Raw genomic sequence first — 22,935 nt, 5'->3', positions numbered from 1 at the left:
GGGCGAGACAGACTTTCATGGACTGTCCACCCCCTCCCCAGGCCCTCCATGGACACACCACACACCTGGTAGGAAAGGAGCCCATCCCACTGGTGCTGCTGGGCGGCCGTGCTGTACATCCACTTGAGGGCTGCATCCTTGATGAAGACGGACAGTGCTCGGAGGATGAAGGATGCAAACAGGTTCAGGTGGATGTAGTTTCGGGTACAGTGCAGGTGTCTGCAGGAGAAAGCAGGGCCCGCCCTGGCACAATGGCCGACACTTCTGCTCCACGACCCCCAGTTCTCAGGCCAAAGCACACCTCAGGCATGTGTCCAGCTCTGGGACCATGCTCCCGTCTTTCTTCCTCTGGATGCCCTTGTTTCCTATAACCTTGAAAATCCTTTGGGTCCAACTCAAATCCTGCCTGGCCATGAAGTCTTCAGCTGTGTGGTTACTGCCACCCCCAACCCCGTCCACACTCTTATCTTTTCTCTGCTGCATCTTCTCTTCTACAAAGTCACAAGTAACCAAAGTGATTTGTGTGAGGACCACTGTTCCCACTGGGGACTTGCTTGGCTTCTTGATGACGGCCCATGTCTAATATGCCTCCAGGCTGCCTTACAGAGGCAGAGTGAGGCTAAGCATACGGCAGGAATTCAAAAAGTATTGGATACAACTTCAACATCCTTTCATGCAAAAACACATAGCAAACTGGAAATATGAGGGCATTTCTTAACCCAATAAGGGCTATCTAGCCAAACAGGAGCAAACATCATTCTCACCTGAAAATTTTTAGAAAGATTCCCTTTAAAGTCAGGAACAAAATTAGGATTATCCAGCTGTAAGATCTACTTACATCACATCTACTCAACTTTGTACTACAGATCCTAGCCACTGTCAGAAGGCAAGGAGAAAAATGCATAAGAACTGGAAATAAAGACACAAAACTGTCATCATTGGTAGATGATAGACGATCTTCACAGGAAATCCAAGAGAATCAACACACAAATTATTAGAACTAATCAGAGTTCATTCAATAAGGTTGCTGATACGTATGTTTATGTACATCAGCAATAAACAATTAAAAGTAAATTTAAAAAATTCATTTGCACTGTTTTTAATTGGCTACCTAGAGATAAGTCTAACAGAAGAAGGCACAATTTCTATGGAGAATACAGTAAAACTTGCTTAAAATTATTAAAGAAGATGCAAATTAACAGAAGATTCACCAGATTCATGAATAGAAAGACTATCTTGAAAGTGTCTATTCTCTTCACAATAACCAATAAATTCGATATAGCGATAATAAAAATTCCAACAGTTTTTTGATGGAAATTTTTAAAACTTATTATAAAGAAGAGCCAAGGGCCAAGAATATTCCAAACACTCCTAAAGAACCACAATGTAGGGGCCCTTGCTATAAGAAAACCAAGTTGTTTTTATTTTTTGGCCATACCGCATGACATGCAGGATCTTAGTTCCCCGACCAGGGTTTGAACCCATGCCCCCTGTAGCGGAAGCGTGCAGTCTTAACCACTGGACCACCAGGGAAGTCCCAAGAAAACCAAGGTTTTTGACGAATCTATAGTGGTTAAGGCACCATAGCACAGGCAAAGGGACAGATAACTAGACCAATGGAAAAGAATCCACATGACAGAGACCCACTCAGGCACAGACGATGCTTGCTGCAGGGCAGAGCAGGCACTGCTCTCAATAAATGGTCTTGATGCAATCAACATGTATACATGGAATATGTATACATGGAAAAATGAAATTAAATCTCTTGTTTTCACTACAGACAAAAATAAATTCCAGGTTCACCAAACAGCCATAAGGGATGTGCAAAACTTATGACCCTGGGATAAGGAAAGGTTTCTTAAACAAGATCATAAAGAAATTTGGCCTTTGGGAAAAAAAAATTGATAAATTTTTTTATCAATTGGAAAAATGAATTTTTATCAATTGATAACACTTACTGATATATTTATCTTATCAATAAAGCCAGATACATTGATATATTCATTCCATTAAAATTAAGGACTTCTGTGCATAAAAGGCACCATAAAGCGAGTGAAAAAATAAACAAACCCCAGGCTGAGAGGATATATCCTGGGTTACTATCCAGAATATACAAGGAGTGCCTAAAATAAAAAGAAAAAGCCAAATAAGCCAATAAAAAAGTGAGCAAAGGATACGAACAAGCAATTCACAGAATGAAACATAAAAAGTATGCTAGATCTCTCCAGGAATCAGTGATATGCAAATTAAAATCATAGTGAGATATTTCACACACTTCAGGTTAGCAAGAATTAGGTCTGAAAATAGGAAATATTGGTGAGGATGTGAAGCCAAGGGAACTCTCATGTATGACCAGTAAGAGGGCAAACTGGCATGACCACTTTGGAGAACAACTTCACAACGCCTAATAAATTTGCAACAGCACACTGTATTCAGACCAGGCAATTCTACTCAGAGGCATGTGCCCCTGGAGAAATGCACAAGGGGTCATGGGTAAGAATGTTCATTGTAGCAAGGTTTATAATTCACAGAAGAAAAAAAAGAGAAACACCTCAAATGTCCATTAAAAGGATAACAAATAACTAAACTGTAATATATCATACAATGGAGTGACACTTAAAATGAATGAAACAGAACTGCCTGTATCAATGTGAATGGACCTCACAGAAACATAATGTCAGGCCAAAAATAACTGCTGAAGAATATGTCCAACATGCCATTAAAATATGCAAACCGCACACTATATATTTGTATAGATACTTAGAAATGTGGTAAAAGTACAGAGAGATGCATGGGAATTATAAGTGGCCCCTCAGGGGTTCCCTCTGGTGAGGAGGGAGCGTTACTCGGGGAAGCTTAACCGCACGGTGGGCTTTAGTTCTTGGGCTGGATGGTGTGTGCGCACAGGTGATCATAGTATCAGCCACTGTATTTTCAGATTTCTGAACATTGCATAATAAAAGGAGAGAATATTCTCAGTGAGGGCATTTATTAAACACTGACTGTGTGCCCAGCCCTGACTGTGCCAGAAGCCATGGGGACCACAGGAGGAATGTCACCTCTCCTGTTCCTGCTGGCTGCTGTCCTGAGCTCCCTACCCTCGGAATCCCTCCTGCCCTTGAACCCAGCCCTCCTGGCCCACCGCCATCAGTGCAGAGGGCATGGGAAGAGCCCGGTACTCTGGAAGGAATGGCTCATCTAGGTTAGACCTAGGAAAGAAATTTTCCATAGGAGCTGACAAGCTCCAAAGAGCGCAGAATCTCTAACCCCCGAGGTCTTGTCTAAAATCATACTGAATTCCCGATGATTTGTTACATACACTCACCGGAGAGGACTTCCCCCACTCCTATCACCCACTGTTAAGGTGTGGAGCACGTGCTTTGTGTGTGCATGTGTAGTGTTTGTTTTTCCTTTTTTGCAGTATTATACGCACACATTTACACAGCACAGATTAGACTAAGTACACAGTGTGGTAGCCTGCGTTTTCAGCCTCATAAGTCTACCACATAGATGGTGTGGGTTCTCTGGACATCTCTTAGGAGAGGAACCTGCTGCACTGCTGTTTCAGCTTGGTGCCCCCTCCTCTATTTGGGGACAGAACGGCAGGTAAGCCTGAAGCAGCCCCCTTACCTGAAGCCCAGGAGGATGGCCGAGGCGATGACCAGTGCGGAGAAGGAGAGTGCGTAGCCCACCGTGTAGATGACGTAAAGGGACAGGAGCTGCTGCTCCGGGGAGTTCTGTGTGCACACGGGGGACACAGTGTACAAGGGGTGGCCCACAACCCTCCTCTCCCACATTCTTCTTTCCCACGGGACAGGGGCAGAGGTGGGGCCCCAACGCAGCCCCACTGGGATCCTGGAACTAAGAAAGAGAATAACCTACGGTGATGGCCCTCGGATTTCTAGGGCCCTGTTCCAAGGCCAGAGAGGTGAACGCACACCACCTCTGTCCAGAAAGCATGGTGTGCAAAGCCCGAGAGGCAGGGGGATGGGCAGATGGCCACAGACCCACTCGCCAGATGCCCAGGTCCCTGCTCCCATGCAGCTGGCACCCTGCTGCCCCCCAGCTCGCCGGCTCAACTCACTTGGTCCCCTCGCTTGGACTCCTCGCACTCGGACAGGTCCCTCCAGGGCAGGCTCGAGTTGTCCTTGTGCAGCCACAGGCCATCGGTGGTGCAGAACCGGTACACGTGACCCTGCAGCACTGGGGCGGAGACACGCAGGAGCTGAGCCTCGTCCCAAGGCCACCTGCCCCTCACCCCTCTCCACCCTGGGGGTCACCCCAGCTGCCCCAGAACTGACCCCTCTACACACACACACACACACACACACACACACACACACACACACACACACACACACACCCTCGGGCCTTCCTCTCCTGCCATGTGCCTGTCTGACCCACCCTCAGCCTTTCCTCTCAGCCACCCTGGAATGCAGCTTGATGAATTCACACTATTGAGATGAGACGGCGCTAGCCCACTTCCACACCCCTGCCTCAAATCGTGCTACGGACAAGGTTTGGTGCTGACGAGCAGTGGCCCCAACAGACCCACAGCACCCTCTGAGACTGCTGATTCACAGAACTCAGGCCCCACCTTCCCGGGCAGAGCAGACCCCAGGAACAAAGAGCTCTTGAGAGAAAGAAGGAGACCCAGCCTCATCCTCAGGGAGCCCCGGTCTGAGGGGAGACACGGCCCTGCCCTTAGGAAGTTCTAATCTGATGGAGGAGACCCAGTCCTATTCTCAAAGATCATCTGATTTAAAAGGAACACAGAGTCAATGGCAGAGACATAGCCCTTAGAGACACTCTGTTCCAAGGGGTAGTGGTGCGGGGAGGGAAGACCAGCTCTTCCCTTCAAGTAGCTCCAAGTAGCTGGAGATGGAGACTGTCCTTGGAGACCTCCCAGGCTGAGAGTGGGGAGACATCCAGCCCCTGGCCTCAAGGAGCTCCCAGTCTGAAGGAGGAAGGAAGCACAGTCCCCGGCTTCAGAGAATCAAGACTCTCACAGAAAACAAAAACCAAAAAGTGCAGAAAGGAATAACAGAAATGCAAACCGAGAGAGAGCAAACACAGGCCCAGCAGGGCTGGGGGTGGGATGTCCCTGTGTCCACTCACATCCCACCTGGGCATCTGGCGCTGAGGCGACCACCCTGCCGTGCCTCACTGTCTGCCCACCCAGGGAGGGGGTGGCTTGCGGCCCCAAGTTTGCAGTGAGATCACAAGAGGGGACAGGGGATTACTTGTGTCTGAGAGGAAAGGAAACTGGGGACAAAAGTGGGGAGAGATTTAGCACAGGGGGGATCAAGGAGGAGAGCTGGAGCCAGGACGAATTTTAAAAGATTTAAAAATTCTAAAGGACAAAAGATTTTAAAGACCAGCCTCCCGGCTGTGGGAAGAAGGCTCAGCGTGAAGGAGGGAGCATGGAGAAGCCGCAAGGCCCTGGCTGGCAGTGGCTGTTCAGAAGTTTCCAGGTGGGGAGGCAGCAGTAAGGACAGGTCTGTGGAAAAGGATCATTAACATGAGTGCCTGATGGCGGCAGCATCAACCCCAGGGCCCACACCACCAGGGCCGGGAAGGGACGCACCCTCTAGGACGGGGCTGTATTTTACAGTTCACAAACCATCAACCCGCCCACTGCTGCCATATGCCAGGACACCTTCACTTTAGGGGCCAGGGACAGCTCTCTGCCTGCACAGTCAGGCACCTGCAGGGCCTGCCAGTGGGACCCTTGTCCTCCCTGAGCCGGTCCCTGGCTCCCAGCCCACTCTCCCCTTTCTCCACTCCCTTTCAGAGACCCTGACCCGCTTCAGGAGACAGAAGTTATCTGGTAATACTGTGGGGTGAGTCAGCTTGCGGCATCACTGCTTCTCGAAGAAACTGCATTTTAAGAGACTTCCCCAGGAAGAGAAACAAAAGCCTGAAAATGTAATGATGGGACTTTGGGCAGTGGGAGGAGCAGTGTCCCAATAGCCCCCTGGCTCATTTATGAACAAAATCAGGAAAGGACAAAGGCAGAGAACGGGAGGCACCACGTCTGATTTAAGCAACTAGAAGGGCCCCCAAATGTCTCTCTTATCTGCTGCATGGATGCCTGGAATTCTTCACCAGGGGTTGAGTCTTCTGATATAAGAGCAAAACCAGTCTTCAGGAGTCGATGACCCCAGAGCAGTTATGGTGATCTGGGCTGACTCCATGGAGTGAGACTTATATCAGAACCTTCTCTGGAAACCCATTTAGATGGGAGGAAACGGGGAGAAAAGAGGAGGCAGAGGGGCCAGGGGAAGGGAGAGGACATCGCAAAGGGGCCCAAACTGTCGAAGCGCCACGTACCCAGGACGCAGCCCGCAGCAGTGTGACCCTAATGACAGCCACTTGCCACAGCTGGCACAGGGTGTGGCATACAGGAGGCACTCGAATTGATGTTTTCCTTCCTACCTGCTCCTTTCGAACCCTCTCTGCAGGCTGCTCACTCATAGAATCAGGTTTTGAACACCTGCTGTATGCCTGACACCTTTGAACATCACAACCACCTTACAAGGTAGGCACAGCAAATCCCACTTTACAGATGAAGCAACTGAGCCTCTGAGAGGCCACGTGACTTGCCCAAGGTCATCCAGCCAGGAAGCGGCAGAATCAAGATTGCAGCCCTCGGGCTTCCCTGGTGGCGCAGTGGTTGAGAGTCCGCCTGCCGATGCAGGGGACGCAGGTTCGTGCCCCAGTCCGGGAAGATCCCACGTGCCGCGGAGCGGCTGGGCCCGTGAGCCATGGCCGCTGAGCCTGCGCGTCCGGAGCCTGTGCTCCGCAGCGGGAGAGGCCCCAACAGTGAGAGGCCCGCGCACCGCAAAAAAAAAAAAAAAAGGTTGCAGCCCTCAGCTCTTGGCCTCCAGAGGCCAAAAGTCAGCAGCCAAATTCACTGCTAACAGTCAGCAATGGCCATGTGCCATTTATCTGCCCTTCCTCCAGGCTTGGACTTGCCAACATTCAGCATCCTCCCAGCAGGTCCTCTTGCCAGTTTGGGCCCCCGGCACCCTGCCATTCCTGGGCCCTCTGCTCAGGGCAAGCTGGGAGGGTAGGGAGGCAGTGTGTGCACAGATGTATGTGTTACTGGAACAGTGTCAAGGGATCACTGCGTCCCTGCTAAGCTCAGTGAGCCTATATGAGTGCGTCTGTCAATTATCCTTCATTAGCAGCAAATATGAAAAGCCAGGGCTGGTTCCTGGCCGGGCTGCGGTCCCCAGGTGCCCATCTTGGCTGGAGATGGGGTGGGTGTGGGCACTGTCCGGCTTATCAGCCCAGCTTTATCTGGCCCAGGTGCTGCTGATCATAGCCAGAGGCTTGGCTCTGGTCTTGTCAACACCAGGAGGCAGCCAGCCGCATGCCAGGAGGCCTAGGGATATTTCATTAAGTCAGACCCTGGTGCTGGAACTAAAACCCCCAATTAAACACTTCCCCTCCCGGAAACCACAGCGGCGTCTGTAATCAAGCTAACAGCCGCCCTTCCACGTGGACGCGGGCACTCAGGGCTGTGGAGAGCCGCTCATGAATCCATTAGCTCCTGCATCCTGGCAACAGCAATGGTCAGCATGGACTCCTGGGCCCCCAGCTCCTGGGCCCCCATCTCCTGGGCCGGGAAGCCAAGTTTCAAAGCGGGCAGTCATAGGCCCTCCCCAGAGTGCTGGAATGAGGGTCAAAGGCAGGGCTCGAACTGAAGGTGTCCGCTTGGGGTGGGGGTGAGGGGCAATGCGTCACATCACAGCCTAGGAGAAGGAGCTCGGGTTCTGAACGACAGACTCAAGGTCAATCCTGGTTCTGCCCTCAACCAGCTATGGGACCTTGGGCAGACCTCCCCAGGTCTCAGTTTCCTCATCTGTAAAATGGGAACCCTGATAACTTCCCAGGTCTGTGGTGTGAGGATTAGGAGATAAAGCATGTGAAGTGCCTGGTACCTGGTTGGTCTTCAAACTAGAGTCACAGTGAAAGACCTGCTGCCACCCCCCCTGCCCGCACCAATTCCTCAAAAGGGTACCCCTTCACTGGGGGGCGGGCTGGAGCTTAGGACACCGTCTCAGCTGGAGCTCCTCCAGGGCCAAGCTGGGGCCTCGGTTTCCCTCTGGCAACCCCGGCCTGCTGTATGAGCTCAAGGGAGGCACCTGTCAGAGTTTCCAAGAACTGTGAGTTACAGACAATTTTTAAAACACTTTATGACTCTCCTATAATTAGAACCAAGCTAACAGGTAGGGATCAGAAGGGGGTGCAGCTAATGAGACTAGAATGATTTGTAATGAGCAGATCAGCTGTTTGTGGTTAAACAAGGCTGCTGGAGGGCACTCGGGTGGCAACAGGCTCTCTGAAGCCACTCCAGCCTTCTGGTTTACAGAGAAAATCTTGTGGACGCAAGGCATCTCCTTTGAACGCCTTCCTTCCTTGACTCACCTGTTCCCACCCTCTCTGTGCAATCCCCAGTTCTGAATTAGAGGGGTCAGAATTCAAGGACTTGGCTGGCTTCCCTGGGATACTGTATAGTTCTGAGGCCTGGCCTGGCCCCATCTCTGAGCCTGACATCCTCCCTCCCTGGAGGGCACTTTTTCCCCCTTCTCCATCTGCCTGTTCTTCCAGGCCTGGCCCCGATATCACCTCCCTCTGGAAGCCTTCCTGGTGCCACACCCCAGGCAGAAGAGGTGGCTCTGACCTCCCTCAGCACCACTTCCCAGGCCCCTGAGCTGACCTCTTCAGCCCCATGGGGAAGATCACCCCTTCTCCCCAACACCCACATACTCACACACCCCTAAGGTCTCACTGACATCCCCAGCTCCTGACACAGACCTGCCCCGGGGAATTGTTCTGAATTTAATTCTTTCTCTAGTCACTCATTCTTCTTCCCTGCTCTGCACCCCAGAAGGCTGACCCCTGTGGACAGCATCACTTGGGCTCTTTGCCCTCCGCTGGGTTTGGCCAATGGGAGGCACCAGCAGAAGGTAGGAGGGTGGAAGGAGAGAGAGGCTGGGGTATTTCTCCCTTGCTCCCTTCTTGCCTTGATTCTGAGGTTCTGGCAGTGGCACTGCCTCTCTGCGGCCAAGGCCCTGCCCTGCTGGTGGCCTCTGCATCACCACGACCTCCAGCTGTTCCTGCCCCGCTCGGGTCTAGGGATGCTACAGCTTCCCACTGTTGTGGTCCTTGGTGCTTTACGTACCTCTTTGGCCCCTTAACCCTGCCAGCCTCTGAAGTGGCCCCTCCATTAAATTCTTTTCAAATTCCCAGCTGAGTGTGTTTTCTGCCAGGACCCTGCCTGAGACCCATCCCCCTTGTTTCTCCCCACTTCAAACTCCCACTATGACGTTTTTCCACAGTCTACCCCCTTGATCAGCCCAAGAAAGTTCCAGAACTGCCCCCTTCCTGCTCCCCCATGCTCTGGGAGGGGGTGAGGGGAGCCCCTAGTGCCAGCTTCTGCCAAGCGGAACAGCCAGGACAGGCCAGAGACAGCAATTATGCTGCAGGAGCCCACGGTGGGTGTCTCTGCAGGTCCCTAACTCAGAGAGGGGGGAGAGGGAGGCAGAGTCTGTGATGCCACGTGTCAGAAAAGGGAGTGAATTAGCTTGGTGAGTCAAGGGAGGGGGGCGGGGGCTGGCAGGGGGCCTGCACAGTGGCCGCTATCTTCACGGAGAAAGCAATAAAACCGTGTTCGCTCATAAACGGGCACCACCAGGACCTATTTCCTGCTCAAATAAAATTAAAGGTGATGGATGGAGCCGCGAGCGACAGGCAGAGCTGGGGACAGCTTAGTGCTGAGTGATGGGCCCTGTCCTGCGCCTGGCTCCCTGGGGTCTAGAGGCCCGGCCCCAGCTGGACAGACAGCCAGTCCCAAACCACTGGGGAGCAAGGAAAGGGTGCGTATTGCGGGAAGTGGACGAGGTAAGTCAGGTAGGTGGAAGAAATTAACAGCAACCATTTTTCAAGAACCTACAATCCTCCCAACACCCCCATCACCTGGCTTTATCCCATCTCCCACATGGCAAGCTGAGGCACAGAGAGGTCTAGAAATTCACTCAAGCTCACACAGCCACTCAGAGCAGCATCAGGCAGAACCGTAAGACTGTACAACTCGACGTTTTCATCTCCAGGGAGAGGGCAGGCAGCTCACTGCCCTCCCTCAGGGTGTGCCCAGCCAGCAGAGGCCCAGGCCACTCGCCTGTCCCCATGCCCAGAGCCACGTGCACAGGAACACACACACACGCACACATACGTGCCTGCACACTGGAGGAAGCCTGGTGTAGCAGTGAAACATGCTCACTCTAAACCAGACTCCTCGGCTTATTCCTGGGTCTGCTACTCACTTGCTGTGTGAGCTTGGAAAAGTCACTTAGCATCTCTGTGCCTCAGTCTCCTCCTCTGTAAAAGGGGAGGGTCACCAGAGTGCTTGCCTCGCAGGGTTGTTGTGAGGGTTAAATGAGTGTAGGTGTGTAAAGTGCTTACAGCTGGCCGCAGAAATGCTGCGTGAAGGGCACTGATCCGCTCTGTGTCTTACGCAGGCGCCTGCCTCTTTCCAGGCCCAGGCTCTCCCTGTGCACCTCAGGGTGGGGTGGGTATACTGGGAGGGAACAGCAGGAGAGAGTCTCCTCAGGACTTCTGCCTGGGCTTCATCTGACTCCAGTCCTGTGTTCTGAGGTGAAGCTCACACCGGGCCCTGCCAGGTGCCCTGATGTTCCGCTAAGGGGCTGCCTCTCCCAGGAAGCCCTCTAGCTTCCCAGAGTATGACCTCAATCACACCTGCTTCTGGGCCAGTTTCTGCTTGGTCTCAGGCCCCTTCGGTGCACTGTAATTAAGAGCACAGGCTGGCTTCAAATCCTGGCCCTGCCATTTACCACGTCATCTGGAGCGAGTGACTTAAACTTTCTGGGGCCTCAGTTTCCCTATCTGTACAAAACAAGCATGCCCACGGGGTAGTTGTAAAGATTAAATGAATACTCAGCTTTTAGGGCAGGACTGGGCACAGAGCAGGTACTTAACATCATTATTATAAAGTAGTACCCTTTCTCCCTTCCTGAGACCGTGAGCTCTTTGAGGCAAGGGCGCTTGTCTCCTGTTAGCCTCCCTGGTGCCTGGGACAGGTGGGTGGGTGTTGAGGGGCACATTAACTCCCCCTCCAGTCAGAGCTCCCCCTGCAGCCTCTGTAGATCTCTGTACTCCAAAGAGCCTCAGCTTTCCCAGTGCAGGCTGTCCCCTGCAGACAGGAGTGAGCCGGGGAGGACCTGGGGGGCAACTTCACCAAGGCCCCGATCACTACTCCCGTCTGGGTTCATCTGAGCAGTGAACCCCTGAAGAGTCAGGAGGTGGCTACAGGCCACTACCAGGTGGGCGGCACCTACAAACACACATATTACACACACACACACACATACACACACACACACGCATCAGAGCAATGACACCTCTGAGTAACCCTACCCCACACCGAACCCCCAGGAACTGTTCCTACCTGACTCCCTTCCTGATGCAGGAGGGTGCTCATTTCTTTCTTAAGTCAGACGCCACGATTTCCCCACAGACCCCACCTGCCAGATGGGCCTCAGGCCCAGGTTACACCGGATGCCACCCCCTACTGCTCCCCACCCCCAGGGAAAGAAAGGCAGACCACCGGGAGGAGCCCCAAAGACCTCCTGGAGCAGGGAGGCTGCGTCTCAGGGGAAAGGAGGCAGCACGAACCCCGTGCCAACTCCACTCCCACCCCAGCCTCCTGGGCACAGGGTGGGGGGGGGAACTCACCGCTGCTGGCCCAGGGCAGATACCAGGGGCAGCTGACGTTCACGAAGGAGCCCGGCGGCCCATCTGGCCAGCAGGCATAGTCATCAAAGGTCCGGTTGCAGAACAGGCCTGGTGCAGCGGGACGATGGCATCTGAGTCCCAGCCTGGCTGGGGCACTTCCCCCCAAGTTCCCCACCAGGGAGGCTGCCCGGCAGAAACCTGTGCTCGGCTCACCTCCACTGAGGCTTCCTACCCACCCAGCACGTTCCCACCCAGCAGGTGCCACTTATCAGCAGTGGGACTTGCAGCAAAGTACTTAAGGTCTCTGTTTTCTCACCTGGAAAATGGGGTTGATCCCCAGCCCACAGGGCTTTCTGGGGACAAATAGCATAGCTAGCATAGATAACTGAGCATAGTAAGTGCTCAATAAACGATCCTCGTGGGCCTGTTATTAAATTACACACCACGGATGAGGGGGACGGTAGCTCTCCAGGCTAAGAGAACCCTCCTCAGGTGACTGGGTCATGACTGCAGGTCAGGACTGGAACACAGGCCTATCAGTCCTCTGCTCTTTTTTTTTTCTTTTTTTTAACATCTTTATTGGAATGTAATTGCTTTACAATGGTGTGTTAGTTTCTGCTGTATAACGAAGTGAATCAGCTATATGTATACATATATCCCCATATCCCCTCCCTCTTGCATCTCCCTCCCACCCTCCCTATCCCACCCCTCTAGGCGGTCACAAAGCACCGAGCTGATCTCCCTGTGCTATGCGGCTGCTTCCCACTAGCTATCTATTTTACATTTGGTAGTGTATATATGTCCATGCCTCTCTCTCGCTTTGTCCCAGCTTACCCTTCCCGCTCCCCGTGTCCTCAAGTCCATTCTGTCTGTCACTCCCCCTAAACGTTTATTACCATAAGTACGTGGGTTGGGCCTCCTGCCCTGACAGGCTGGGAAGTGCTGAGGAGGAGGCAGAATAGAAAGGCCAGGTGTCTGCTCCTGAGGGGCCCCAGCCAGGGGCGAGGGGGAGCACAGCAGCAACGAGGCCGCACCCCCAGGCGTAGGGTAGATGAGGGGTCCTAGAGAGGCGAATGATGCCCAGCCAGGCGTGGGGCCTCCCAACGCCGTGGAGAGCTGCTTGGGTGCACTCACCTGTGGCTGGGGGCGGAGCCTCGGTCAGGAAGCGCTGGCACTGGCGTTGGTATTCTCGCCATTTCTCCACTGTCTCCGAGAGGGACACGGTGGCACCCTGGGGAGAAGAAAGAAAAGGGGGCCCCTTAGGTCCAACCAACCTCTCTTTTACGCCCAACCCCACACACACACTTGGTTTCTTGATGTCCAGGGGACCTTAGAGCCCCAAACTCCACAGGCTTTGGCCATCTCTGAAAGAGGGTGACAACACAAAGAGGGGCTCCAGGTGGATGTTTTTATATCTTTATCCCTCCCAGGGCACAGCTTGGGGTGTAGTAAATGTCCAGCCAGTGGCTACTGAAAGGACACTGTTGGGGGTGAGTGGGGGAAGGGCCACTGGCTGGGCGTATGTCTCATTCATGGTTTCCTCTACCCTCACCCAGCAGAGAGCGTTCCTGAGGGCCCTGGGCTTTGTGACTGCCACGGGCTCCTTTCCAGCACCCAGTCAGCCTTCCTGCGAGGTTCTCACACTTTCATCCACCAGTCTTGAAGGCAACACGCAGGCCCAGAGTGGGAGAGGGGCTCAGTCAAGGTCACACAGCACCCCAAGGAGCAGAGCTAAGGCTAGGACCTGGAGTCTCCCAGATCAGTGCCTGTGACGCAGCAGTGGAAGGTGTGGGCTGAGGTGGGATTCAGCACTGGTAATGCTGACCACTAGCTTCCCTCCTGCAAAATGCAGTCACGTTACCTGGGAGGTCAACATGACCCCCACCGTCTCAGCTCTATCAACTGTGGAAGAAGTCCTGAGGACATGGGGTGAAGGGGTCAGAAAAGTTCCAGAACACAGAGATTGGGTCTGCAATGGGAGGGGTCCCCCTCTCTGTGAATAGATAAGGTAACAGAACTGGCTTTTTAGCAGAGACCCAAGCAGATGCGCCCAGGTGAGAATTATCCACGCCCAGACCTTTTAGGGTACTTCTTTAGATATGTCTTGGGACTATGTTTCTTTTTTATTTGTATTTTTTCCTGAACAGGCTTAAGATTATAAATATTCCTCCTTTAGAGCCTTCAGACACACAGATGACCAGGGAGCCCCTTGTATAAAATTTAGGACCTATACATAATTTAAAACAAAATTTCACTTTTGGAAATCACAACAATACACATGCGCGCTGAAATGAAAACAGCTTCATCTTGGGAGTTTGCACCACCCTTGACGGGTGGTGCCCTAAGCACACTGGATCTGGTGTCCGGGTAATCCTGCCCAGATTTAGGCTGCGTTGGGGCTTACAAGACGCTTCCCGTAAAGACACAGGTTGTCTTGGGCTCATCCCTGGCGGCACAGGAAGCCCTAGGGAGGGGACAAAGCTCGCTTGACAAGCAAGGGGACAGTCTTGGAGTGAGTGTGCTGAGGCCACAGGCAGAGCTACCTAAAAGACAGTGCTCTTCTGAGCGCAAAGGTCAAGTGTATTTGTTAAACAAATAAATAAGGAATCAAACCCAACAGCGAAGGCAGTGTCAATTTTAGCTACAACTGAGGGGTCAGCACAGTTTTCACTAGTGCCAGTCCTGGTGGATCCACCCCCCAACCCCCACCCGCCTTCCTTCTCCTCCCCGGAATGCAGCAGCTGCTGGTGGTCAGGGCAGGGAGACCAGGGAGAAATCCCACCTGATCTCTCTAGGACGAAAGCAGGCAGCAAGCAAGGTCGCTGCTGGGAACTGGGGCAGAAGGTGTGTCTGGGGCAGGGAGCGCGGACTAGGAAGCCCAGGGGAACCAGAAGTCTCAGGGTGGCGAGAAAGGCAAAGGACAGCACCAGGAAGCCAGCCTGGCCACCAGCGCCCCGGAGAGCCTCGAGACAGAAGCAGCCCTGTCACCTGCTCGGAGCAGAGCCTCGGACAAGAAACTATCTTCAGACGGGGGCTCCCTGAGGGCAGCCTCCCTGAGGCTGGGGCTCCTTAAGAACAGGGGTTGTGTGCCCCCTGAGACAGCTTCCTGACAACAGGGGTCCACCGTCTGCCTCCTGCCCCAGCTGAAGTTCTCCAAATACTGCTCACCGCAGCCCCCCTGCCCAAACACACGAACTACCAGACCTCTGGCCTCTCCCCACCTGGCGTTTATGGAAGTAATACTGTGCCAGGCTCTGGGTGGGGGTACGGACTGGGGGAACATGGGGAGCTCAGAGATGAAGGCCAGAGCCTTGGCCTGAGAGAGTCCCCAGGCTACTCGGGGATCGGGTGGGAGCAAATGCTCTTCAGGACACAGCAGAGAAGGCAGCGGTGAAAGTGCTCAGGGAATGGTTGGGGCAGGGCTCGGTGAAGACTTGAGAGCCCTGGGGGACGCCGGGGATTGTAAGCTGGGGTTGGCGGAGGGAAGGGGTGTAGGGAGAGACTGGCCCAGCAAGGGCAGTGGGTAGGCATTTCAGCAGGAGGACCCAGCAGGAACGAAGGGGCAGAAGTGGGGACGTCGGTGCTCTGGTGAGCAAGCAGAAGACAGCTTTGGACTGATGTTCAGGAGAATTTTCTGGGCCAGGGAGAGAGCAGTAGGCAGGACCTGGGACAGATGTGAGGCTCCGGTCTGGAACGAGGCTGGGGTCACCCGGTGCAGCAGGGCCCAGGGGCTCAGGGGAACACAGTTACACAGAGAAGCGTGAATAGCCCTGGCTTTGGGCTCAGAGCCAGGCCTGACCCTGGCTCTCCGGTAAATTAAGTTTGTGACCTTGTGCAACAGTTTTAACTTCTAGCCTGAGCTCACACCTGCACAAATTGGGAATAACGATAGTCCCTGCCTCCCCGTGAGCATTAAGTGAGTTAATGCTTAGAAGGGCCCCTGGCACGTGGAAAATCCACAGTCAACGGCAGCTGTCTTCGATTTCTGCTGTTGACAGGAGACGGCAGAGCAGACCGGGCTGCCAGGCTTCCCGGGGAGTCCGGGTCCCACCCCTCCCTCATTTCCAGGAACAACAAACTCCCAGCAGGAAGAAAGGAGCATATTTTCCTGCCAAGGACCGATCATCCTGCTTAATTTGTGGCATCTTCCAGCTGCAACATAGCCATTAGCAAAGCCTCCATGCCCCAGGGCAAGGAACCGTGAGGAGGGGCAAGGCCCCGCCCACCAGCCTCGGACCCATTTCATCCTCCTGTGATGTGAGTGCCCGCTCCAGGCCTGGTGAGGAGGGGCTGGGGGTGGTAAGTGGTGGGGAGGATGCAGTGGTGGAGGCCCCTGCCCCTCAGAGGCAGCAGAGCTGGCGAGGAGATCAGGGCAGCAGTGGGGGGCCCAGCAGACCAGGGTGAGGGCAGCTTGGCAGTTTTTAGAATCAGGACTCACCAGGCTTCATGGGAGTTCTCTGATGGGGGGGTAAAGGCAAATGGGGGCAATGCCTGGGGCAGAGTTTACAGTAAGGAGAGGGCGTCTCTCAGATCCAGGTGTTTGGGAAGGAAGCAGGAGGTGACTAAGAAGATGCCAGGAAGGAGTGGTGGGCAGAAGAGAGCACTGGACAGAGAGTCACACGTCCTTGGTTTAAATTCCAGCTTTGTCTGTTAACGTGGGACTGATGGGACAAATTTTAATCTTCTGGGACCTCAGTTTCCTTATCTGTAAAATGGGCATATCGTTCTTTTCAAAGAGTTCCTGTACAGATCCAGCAAGATAAAGTAGTGAAAACCTTTAGGAATTATCCAGCCCTGTACGAGTGAGCAGTGTTCTAAGGAAGAAGAGCAGGACGAGAAGGATGTGGAGAGGGTGAGGGGCTTTCCAACACCCCAGGACGGCACGCTTTCTCCAAACACTGGCTGCTGATGTGAAGAATTCCTCCGGCAGTTTCATTTCTCAGTGTGAATAAGTGCACCAGATTCTTTCCTTTTCTGGTAACCTTTTTGATTGAGAGGAAGGAGGAAAGAGAGGCCACTAAGGTGGAAAAAATGGGAGAGGGCCTCCCCAAAGGAAAAAGAGGGCTCCCATGACAACTCTGGCGCCTCCCAACAGATGCAGCCCTGCATCTTCCCTGCAGCTCCTCCCAGGACCCCTGCCTCCTTCTTCTCTGCCCAACTTCCAGAGCCCAACCATCCCCGAGGCCCTCTGAGACCTGGAGGGATGGTGCTGCTGGACCCTGGGCTCTTGGCCCCATTTTTTTTCCTTATGGACTCCAGATACATGAGCAGAAGGGCAGGGAAAGGAAGACCACACACACATTCTCACGTGCACCAGACCCCTCACATGGATACACTGTCACACACATTACCACACGTGTGTGGAGCACATGCTTACATACTAAGACATGACACGGAGTCTCTCTCCCACACATGAACACATAGACTGTCAGGTACACACACACGTACACACACACACACACACATCCCTTGACTGACATATACTAAAGTCACACTGTCACATGCATAAGTACAGAGAAACAGATACACATTCTGTCACAAGCACACTTTTCTCACCCACACACAGACACACACTGGCAGACACTCATTCACACACTAAGATGTCTCTCTCATACACACACAGACCTTCCCATAGATGCAGTATCACACTTGGAGTCACAAACACATACACACTGTCAGACACACAATGACATGCTGAGATGTTTCATACACGGGGACTCACAGGCAGGCTGTCACACAGAGGGTCACATCCAAGTACGGAGGAGAAACAGGGGTTCATACCGCCCACCCCTCTCCCCCTGGTCCCTCTCTCTCTGTCTCTCTCTCTACCTGTCTCTATCCTGTATCTCTGTATCTATCTCACACGCACGCAGAGGAATCTGTTCAGGGGCAGGCTGCAGCTAAGGAGTAGCCTGTTCTTCCTCAGAGCAAGGCATCCAAGGGCAGGATGTGGTTTCTTGGTTGCTCTGCCCTGGCCCCCACCAGACTCCATGTCTGGGAGGGAGCCCAGCTCCGGACAAAGTCCATGGTGACCGCCGCGCACCCTGGACTCCATCCACCCTTCACTAGAGTGCAGAGGCACGGGGCCTCTGACAGCCCCCCTCCCAGCCCTCTTCCCCTGCCCTGGAGAAGGCTTCCAGATTCCCGAGGACAAGCGGGTCAGATCCCCCAAGTGACTAAAGCTGCCATTTCTGGGTGCCAGCCTCCCAACCCTCTCCATTACCCCATGGGGCAGAGCTGGTGATCCCTATTTACAGATGAGGAAACAGAGGTTCCGGATGGTCAGATGTCCTGCCCAAGATCACCAGCTAACCGCAGACCTGATATTTGAACCCGGTTTTGTCTGGTTCTAATTTGGAGTGTCAAAGTCTTGCCCGTCTCCTCAGTAGACCAGCTCCCTCACAGGGGTCTTGCGGAGGAAAATTATAGGGGAGGGGGTGGTCCTTCCCGGCAATAATGAAGGAGTAACCTAGGTCCCCTTCTTCAGAGGTCAGTCCTGCCACCCTCCTGCCGGCACCCCCTTCCAGCCTGGCCAGCCTGACTGTGGGCAGCTCACTCCATTTTCCCTTCAGTCCCACTTGGGTGAGCAGGTATTAGGCACCAGCCCAGCCCCACACCCCTTTGTCCTCTCTGTTCCTGGACTGCTGGGTTCACCTTACACAGGGAATCCTCCTTTTCTAAGATTCGTCCCCACCGGCAGTGACATGAAGGGAGCAACCTAGTCTTGCTGATTTCATGAACAGAAAATAGAATACAGAATCCACCATTGTTTAGAGTCACACGCGGGCATGAGGTTGTGTCGCAATTACTGCAGTCTGACCTCAAAGCCTGTCACTCAGATCTCCACGGGTCAGGGATGCTCACAGCAGGGCAACCCCCGAAGCTCCCCCTCTCTGCTCACAGCCTGGCTCATCCTGCCCTTCTCTGTCACCCCAGGACTGTTATGGCCCCAGGATATTGGGCTTTTGGCCCAGGGCTGAGGAATGACGGGTGGGAAGAAAGGGCAGGTTCAAGGAGCCTGACTCCTCTGGGCAAAGGAACTCTGGGGAGAAGACAGGCAGCATTCAGAACCTCTCCTCTTCCCTTAATCCAAAGCCAGTCTGCAAATGGCCTGGAGCAGGATGGGACCAGGCAGCAGAGCCTTCCGCCCCAACCCTGCCCCAGCCGGAGGAGGAGGTAAAGGTGAGAGAGAAGCAGGTAGTGGGTCTGCAGTTCTGGCTCCCAAAAGATCCCACGCACACCAGGGAAGCCAAAGTCTGGCTGAGCGTTGGGGGGACAGTGGTGTGGAAGGAGATGCCTCCTGCAGCTGGGGGCAGTAGCTGGGCTGGGGACAGGGAGAGGGAGGGAATGAGACTGGAAAAAAACGTGGGGGCTGAAGAAGGGCTGGCACCTTAGCTGGGAGGCATATCTGTCCACATCTGGATTCTCAGCCAGGGGTGGAGTCGGCACTCATCAAAGACCCCTCCTCCCGCCTTCCACCTGCGCTGGGACAAATTTCAAGGCCCGTGAAAGCCCCCTCCCCAAAGCTCTTCAGGTCTGGGGGTAAGAGTGGGAGGTCACGGGAAGACACGGCTCTCTGGCACAGGAAAGCCTGCACCTCCTCTCTGCTCAAGCATCTCACAGCATCTCTGGACAACTCCTCTCCTAAAGCAGGCTGACCACAGCCCCCAGCCCAGGAGCCTGGAGGCAGGAAAGGCAGAGAGGGGCTGCAGGGGTCCACCTGTGGTCAGCCCTCCAAGGGCATCCAGGAGGCCAAGGTGTCTCCACGTGTCCCAGTATGGGCTCTGGTGCATGTTGACCACCAAGGGGGTCAAAATGGGGGTGTGTCAGGCGAGTGTGTGAGGGGAGGCCTGCCTGCTTCTAGAGGAGCAGGGAGCCTTCTAGCGTTTGCCTTGGCGCAGAGCTGGGGACAGGGGTGGCTCTCGAGTTCCAGCTGGGAGGTCAGGGGGAAGGACAGCAAGTTGCCACCTTAGGGTACCTGGGGCTATGAGTCAAAGGCTGTGCTGGGGGGCTGGTGCGGGGGGATAGAGCTGGGGGTCCACGCCCAGGCCTCTCTGCCTTCCCAGGGGGTCTTTGATAGCGGGGCACGGCGGGGAGGGGTCTGGGGCACAGTGGAAAAGGGGAGGTCGGGGAGCTCGGGCTGTGGCCGGGCCGCTGGCACGCGTTTGCGGCAGACGGAGTTGGGAAAGTGGTCGGGGGGAGATGCGGCGCAGAAGTCAGCGCACGGCGGCCGCGGGACAGCCGGTGGCCCGGCAGAGGGGCCCGGGCGGCCAGGAAGGGGGCGCCTGGCCGGGGCTGCGGGAGGCGTCCGCCGTCCGAGACCCCACCTCAGACACCCAACTCTCCAGGTCCAACTCCCCGAGGCTTGGGTTCCCGCCGCCCGCGGTCGCGGAGTTTCGCTCAAGTCGCAGCCGCCGCTGCCCGGACGCCGCGCCCGCAGCGGCCCACGCCGCCGCCTCCCCCGCCCCGGGGCCCGCGGGTCTCACCTGGGGGCGGGGGCCGGCCCTGCCCACCGCCCCGAGCAGCAGCAGCGCCAGGCGGAGCGGCCCGGGGGCGCCGGCCATGGCAGGGCTTTCAGGACTGGGCCATCGCTGCCACCTGCGGAACCGCGCACGCCACTGAGCCCGGGCGGCGCGGGCGCGGGGGAGGAGTCGCCGCTGGGCCGCCCCGCCCGCAGGAGGGGCCGGGTGGGTCCCGGCTTTCCGCCCCCGCCCGCGGAGGCCCCTGGGCCCGGCCACCTCCGGACCGGAGGTCCCGGGCCCTGCGCTCCGGGCTGGCGCCGCTCGGGTTCGGGCAGTGCAGGAGCCGGGCCGCCCCCACCCCACAGCCGGCCTTCCTCCCGGATCCCCCCGATAAAGAAAGCCAAACCACCCCACAGCTGTCCAGGATACCCCGTAGGGAACTGAGGTGGAGAAGCACACGGGACTTGGCCAAGGTCACACCACCAGTCAAACCCCTTCCGAAAAGTGTAACCCCAAGAGTGGCGAGTAAGACAGATCCACCCGGAGGGGTTACCCGGTCCCCAAGACCTCTCCTTATTCCCGGGTTCTGTCCCGAAGGCAGCCCTGGGACAACCAAGGTTGGGGGGACAGTGACAAATGGATCAATGGAGCCCTGCCGGTGGGGAGGGTCTAGAAGGTCCCCGACTCCCGCAGCCCCCATGGCCCCTGCTCTGAATCACTGGGGCTCTTATAACCCCCGTGTCCCTGGGATAACGTGTGCCCAAGGCTGTCCTCTGTGCCTCCTGCGTCTCTGTCTCCCTGCTTCGTGGAGGCTCTGTATTATACCTGCCTTTGTAACACCCCCCTCAACCCCCAACGCAGTGCAGGCCAGGGAGTAGGGTGGGACACAGGTTCACCCTCACCCGGGCTGTGGAAGACAGTGCTAAGAAGGCACTGACTTTCTGTTCCCTAAAGCCAGTGTGGAGTGCCAGTGGGAAAAGGGAATTACACCCCTCTCCCAAAAGAACTTTGATGTCACTATTAGGAAGCGGGGTGGGCAGCAGCGCTCAGCTTTGACCTACCACGGGGCATGTCTGGACCATTCCAAAGGGAAAGGGAGCAGCTGATGGAGTAGCTGCCCCTCAGGGAGAGAACAGGACTTCTCAAATCTCAGAGCACCGAGGAGGGGAGGAAGGGGGAGGGGGAGGGGGGAGGAGGCCTCCAGTGGGAGGAACCAGGGGCTCCCATTTGCCAAGAGAGGTCTTCCTGTCCTGCAAGCTCCCTCTCACTACCTGAGAGTCATTTGTTCCCTCCTCTACCCAGAAGTCAGTCTAACAGTCACCTTATGTGCCACTTAGGCTTCGAGTGACAGAAAACCCCTAATAACAGTGGCATAACCAAGGGCTCTGTTATGTAAAGCAAGGCCAGAGGTTCAGCCCAGGGCTGGAGCAAAGGCTCCCTGACCATTAGGGTCTCCAGCTCTTTCAGTTTCCCCCATTCTCATGGTTCAGGGCTTCAATCTAATGATCCAAGGTGGCTGCTCCAACTCTGGCCATGATATTCAAACTCCAGCCAGCAGGAAGGAGGAAAGGGAAGATGGATGCAAATTCCAGCCAGCAGGAAGGAGGAACGGGAAGATGGGTGCAAATTCCAGCCAGCAGGAAGGAGGAACAGGAAGATGGGTGCAAATTCCAGCCAGCAGGAAGGAGGAAAGGGAAGATGGGTGCAAATTCCAGCCAGCAGGAAGGAGGAAAGGGAAGATGGGTGCAAATTCCAGCCAGCAGGAAGGAGGAAAGGGAAGATGGATGCAAATTCCAGCCAGCAGGAAGGAGGAAAGGGAAGATGGGTGCAAATTCCAGCCAGCAGGAAGGAGGAAAGGGAAGATGGATGCAAATTCCAGCCAGCAGGAAGGAGGAAAGGGAAGATGGGTGCAAATTCCAGCCAGCAGGAAGGAGGAAAGGGAAGATGGGTGCAAATTCCAGCCAGCAGGAAGGAGGAAAGGGAAGATGGGTGCAAATTCCAGCCAGCAGGAAGGAGGAAAGGGAAGATGGGTGCAAATTCCAGCCAGCAGGAAGGAGGAAAGGGAAGATGGGTGCAAATTCCAGCCAGCAGGAAGGAGGAAAGGGAAGATGGGTGCAAATTCCAGCCAGCAGGAAGGAGGAAAGGGAAGATGGATGCAAATTCCAGCCAGCAGGAAGGAGGAAAGGGAAGATGGGTGCAAATTCCAGCCAGCAGGAAGGAGGAAAGGGAAGATGGGTGCAAATTCCAGCCAGCAGGAAGGAGGAAAGGGAAGATGGGTGCAAATTCCAGCCAGCAGGAAGGAGGAAAGGGAAGATGGGTGCAAATTCCAGCCAGCAGGAAGGAGGAAAGGGAAGATGGGTGCAAATTCCAGCCAGCAGGAAGGAGGAAAGGGAAGATGGGTGCAAATTCCAGCCAGCAGGAAGGAGGAAAGGGAAGATGGATGCAAATTCCAGCCAGCAGGAAGGAGGAAAGGGAAGATGGGTGCAAATTCCAGCCAGCAGGAAGGAGGAAAGGGAAGATGGGTGCAAATTCCAGCCAGCAGGAAGGAGGAAAGGGAAGATGGGTGCAAATTCCAGCCAGCAGGAAGGAGGAAAGGGAAGATGGGTGCAAATTCCAGCCAGCAGGAAGGAGGAAAGGGAAGATGGGTGCAAATTCCAGCCAGCAGGAAGGAGGAAAGGGAAGATGGGTGCAAATTCCAGCCAGCAGGAAG

The 22,935-nt window shown here is 54.8% G+C and overlaps 1 protein-coding gene across 2 annotated transcripts in view; it reads right to left on the bottom strand.

Annotated features, from left to right (window-relative positions):
* The window catches only part of GLP1R (glucagon like peptide 1 receptor), a 37,567-nt gene extending 17,187 nt beyond the window's left edge, over positions 1–20,380 (bottom strand). The window contains exons 1-6 of one of the 2 annotated variants that reach the window (XR_007479643.1): positions 20,250–20,380; positions 12,898–12,994; positions 11,764–11,871; positions 4,085–4,203; positions 3,631–3,737; positions 66–219 (exon numbers count right to left, since the gene is read on the bottom strand). Coding sequence is in view for 1 of the 2 variants with exons in the window: in XM_049715783.1 (XP_049571740.1) it covers positions 66–219; positions 3,631–3,737; positions 4,085–4,203; positions 11,764–11,871; positions 12,898–12,994; positions 20,250–20,327 (663 nt within the window). In the remaining variant the exon portion in view is untranslated. The remainder of the gene's footprint in view (positions 1–65; positions 220–3,630; positions 3,738–4,084; positions 4,204–11,763; positions 11,872–12,897; positions 12,995–20,249) is intronic. The other variant, XM_049715783.1, reaches the window with a different exon arrangement.
* Between the last annotated feature and the right edge of the window lie 2,555 nt (positions 20,381–22,935).

This window comes from Orcinus orca, chromosome 10 (genome assembly GCF_937001465.1).
Source record: "Orcinus orca chromosome 10, mOrcOrc1.1, whole genome shotgun sequence".
Lineage (NCBI taxonomy): Eukaryota > Metazoa > Chordata > Mammalia > Artiodactyla > Delphinidae > Orcinus > Orcinus orca.
Note: the sequence above shows the minus strand (reverse complement) of the source record. Positions and strands in the feature narration are given on the sequence as shown.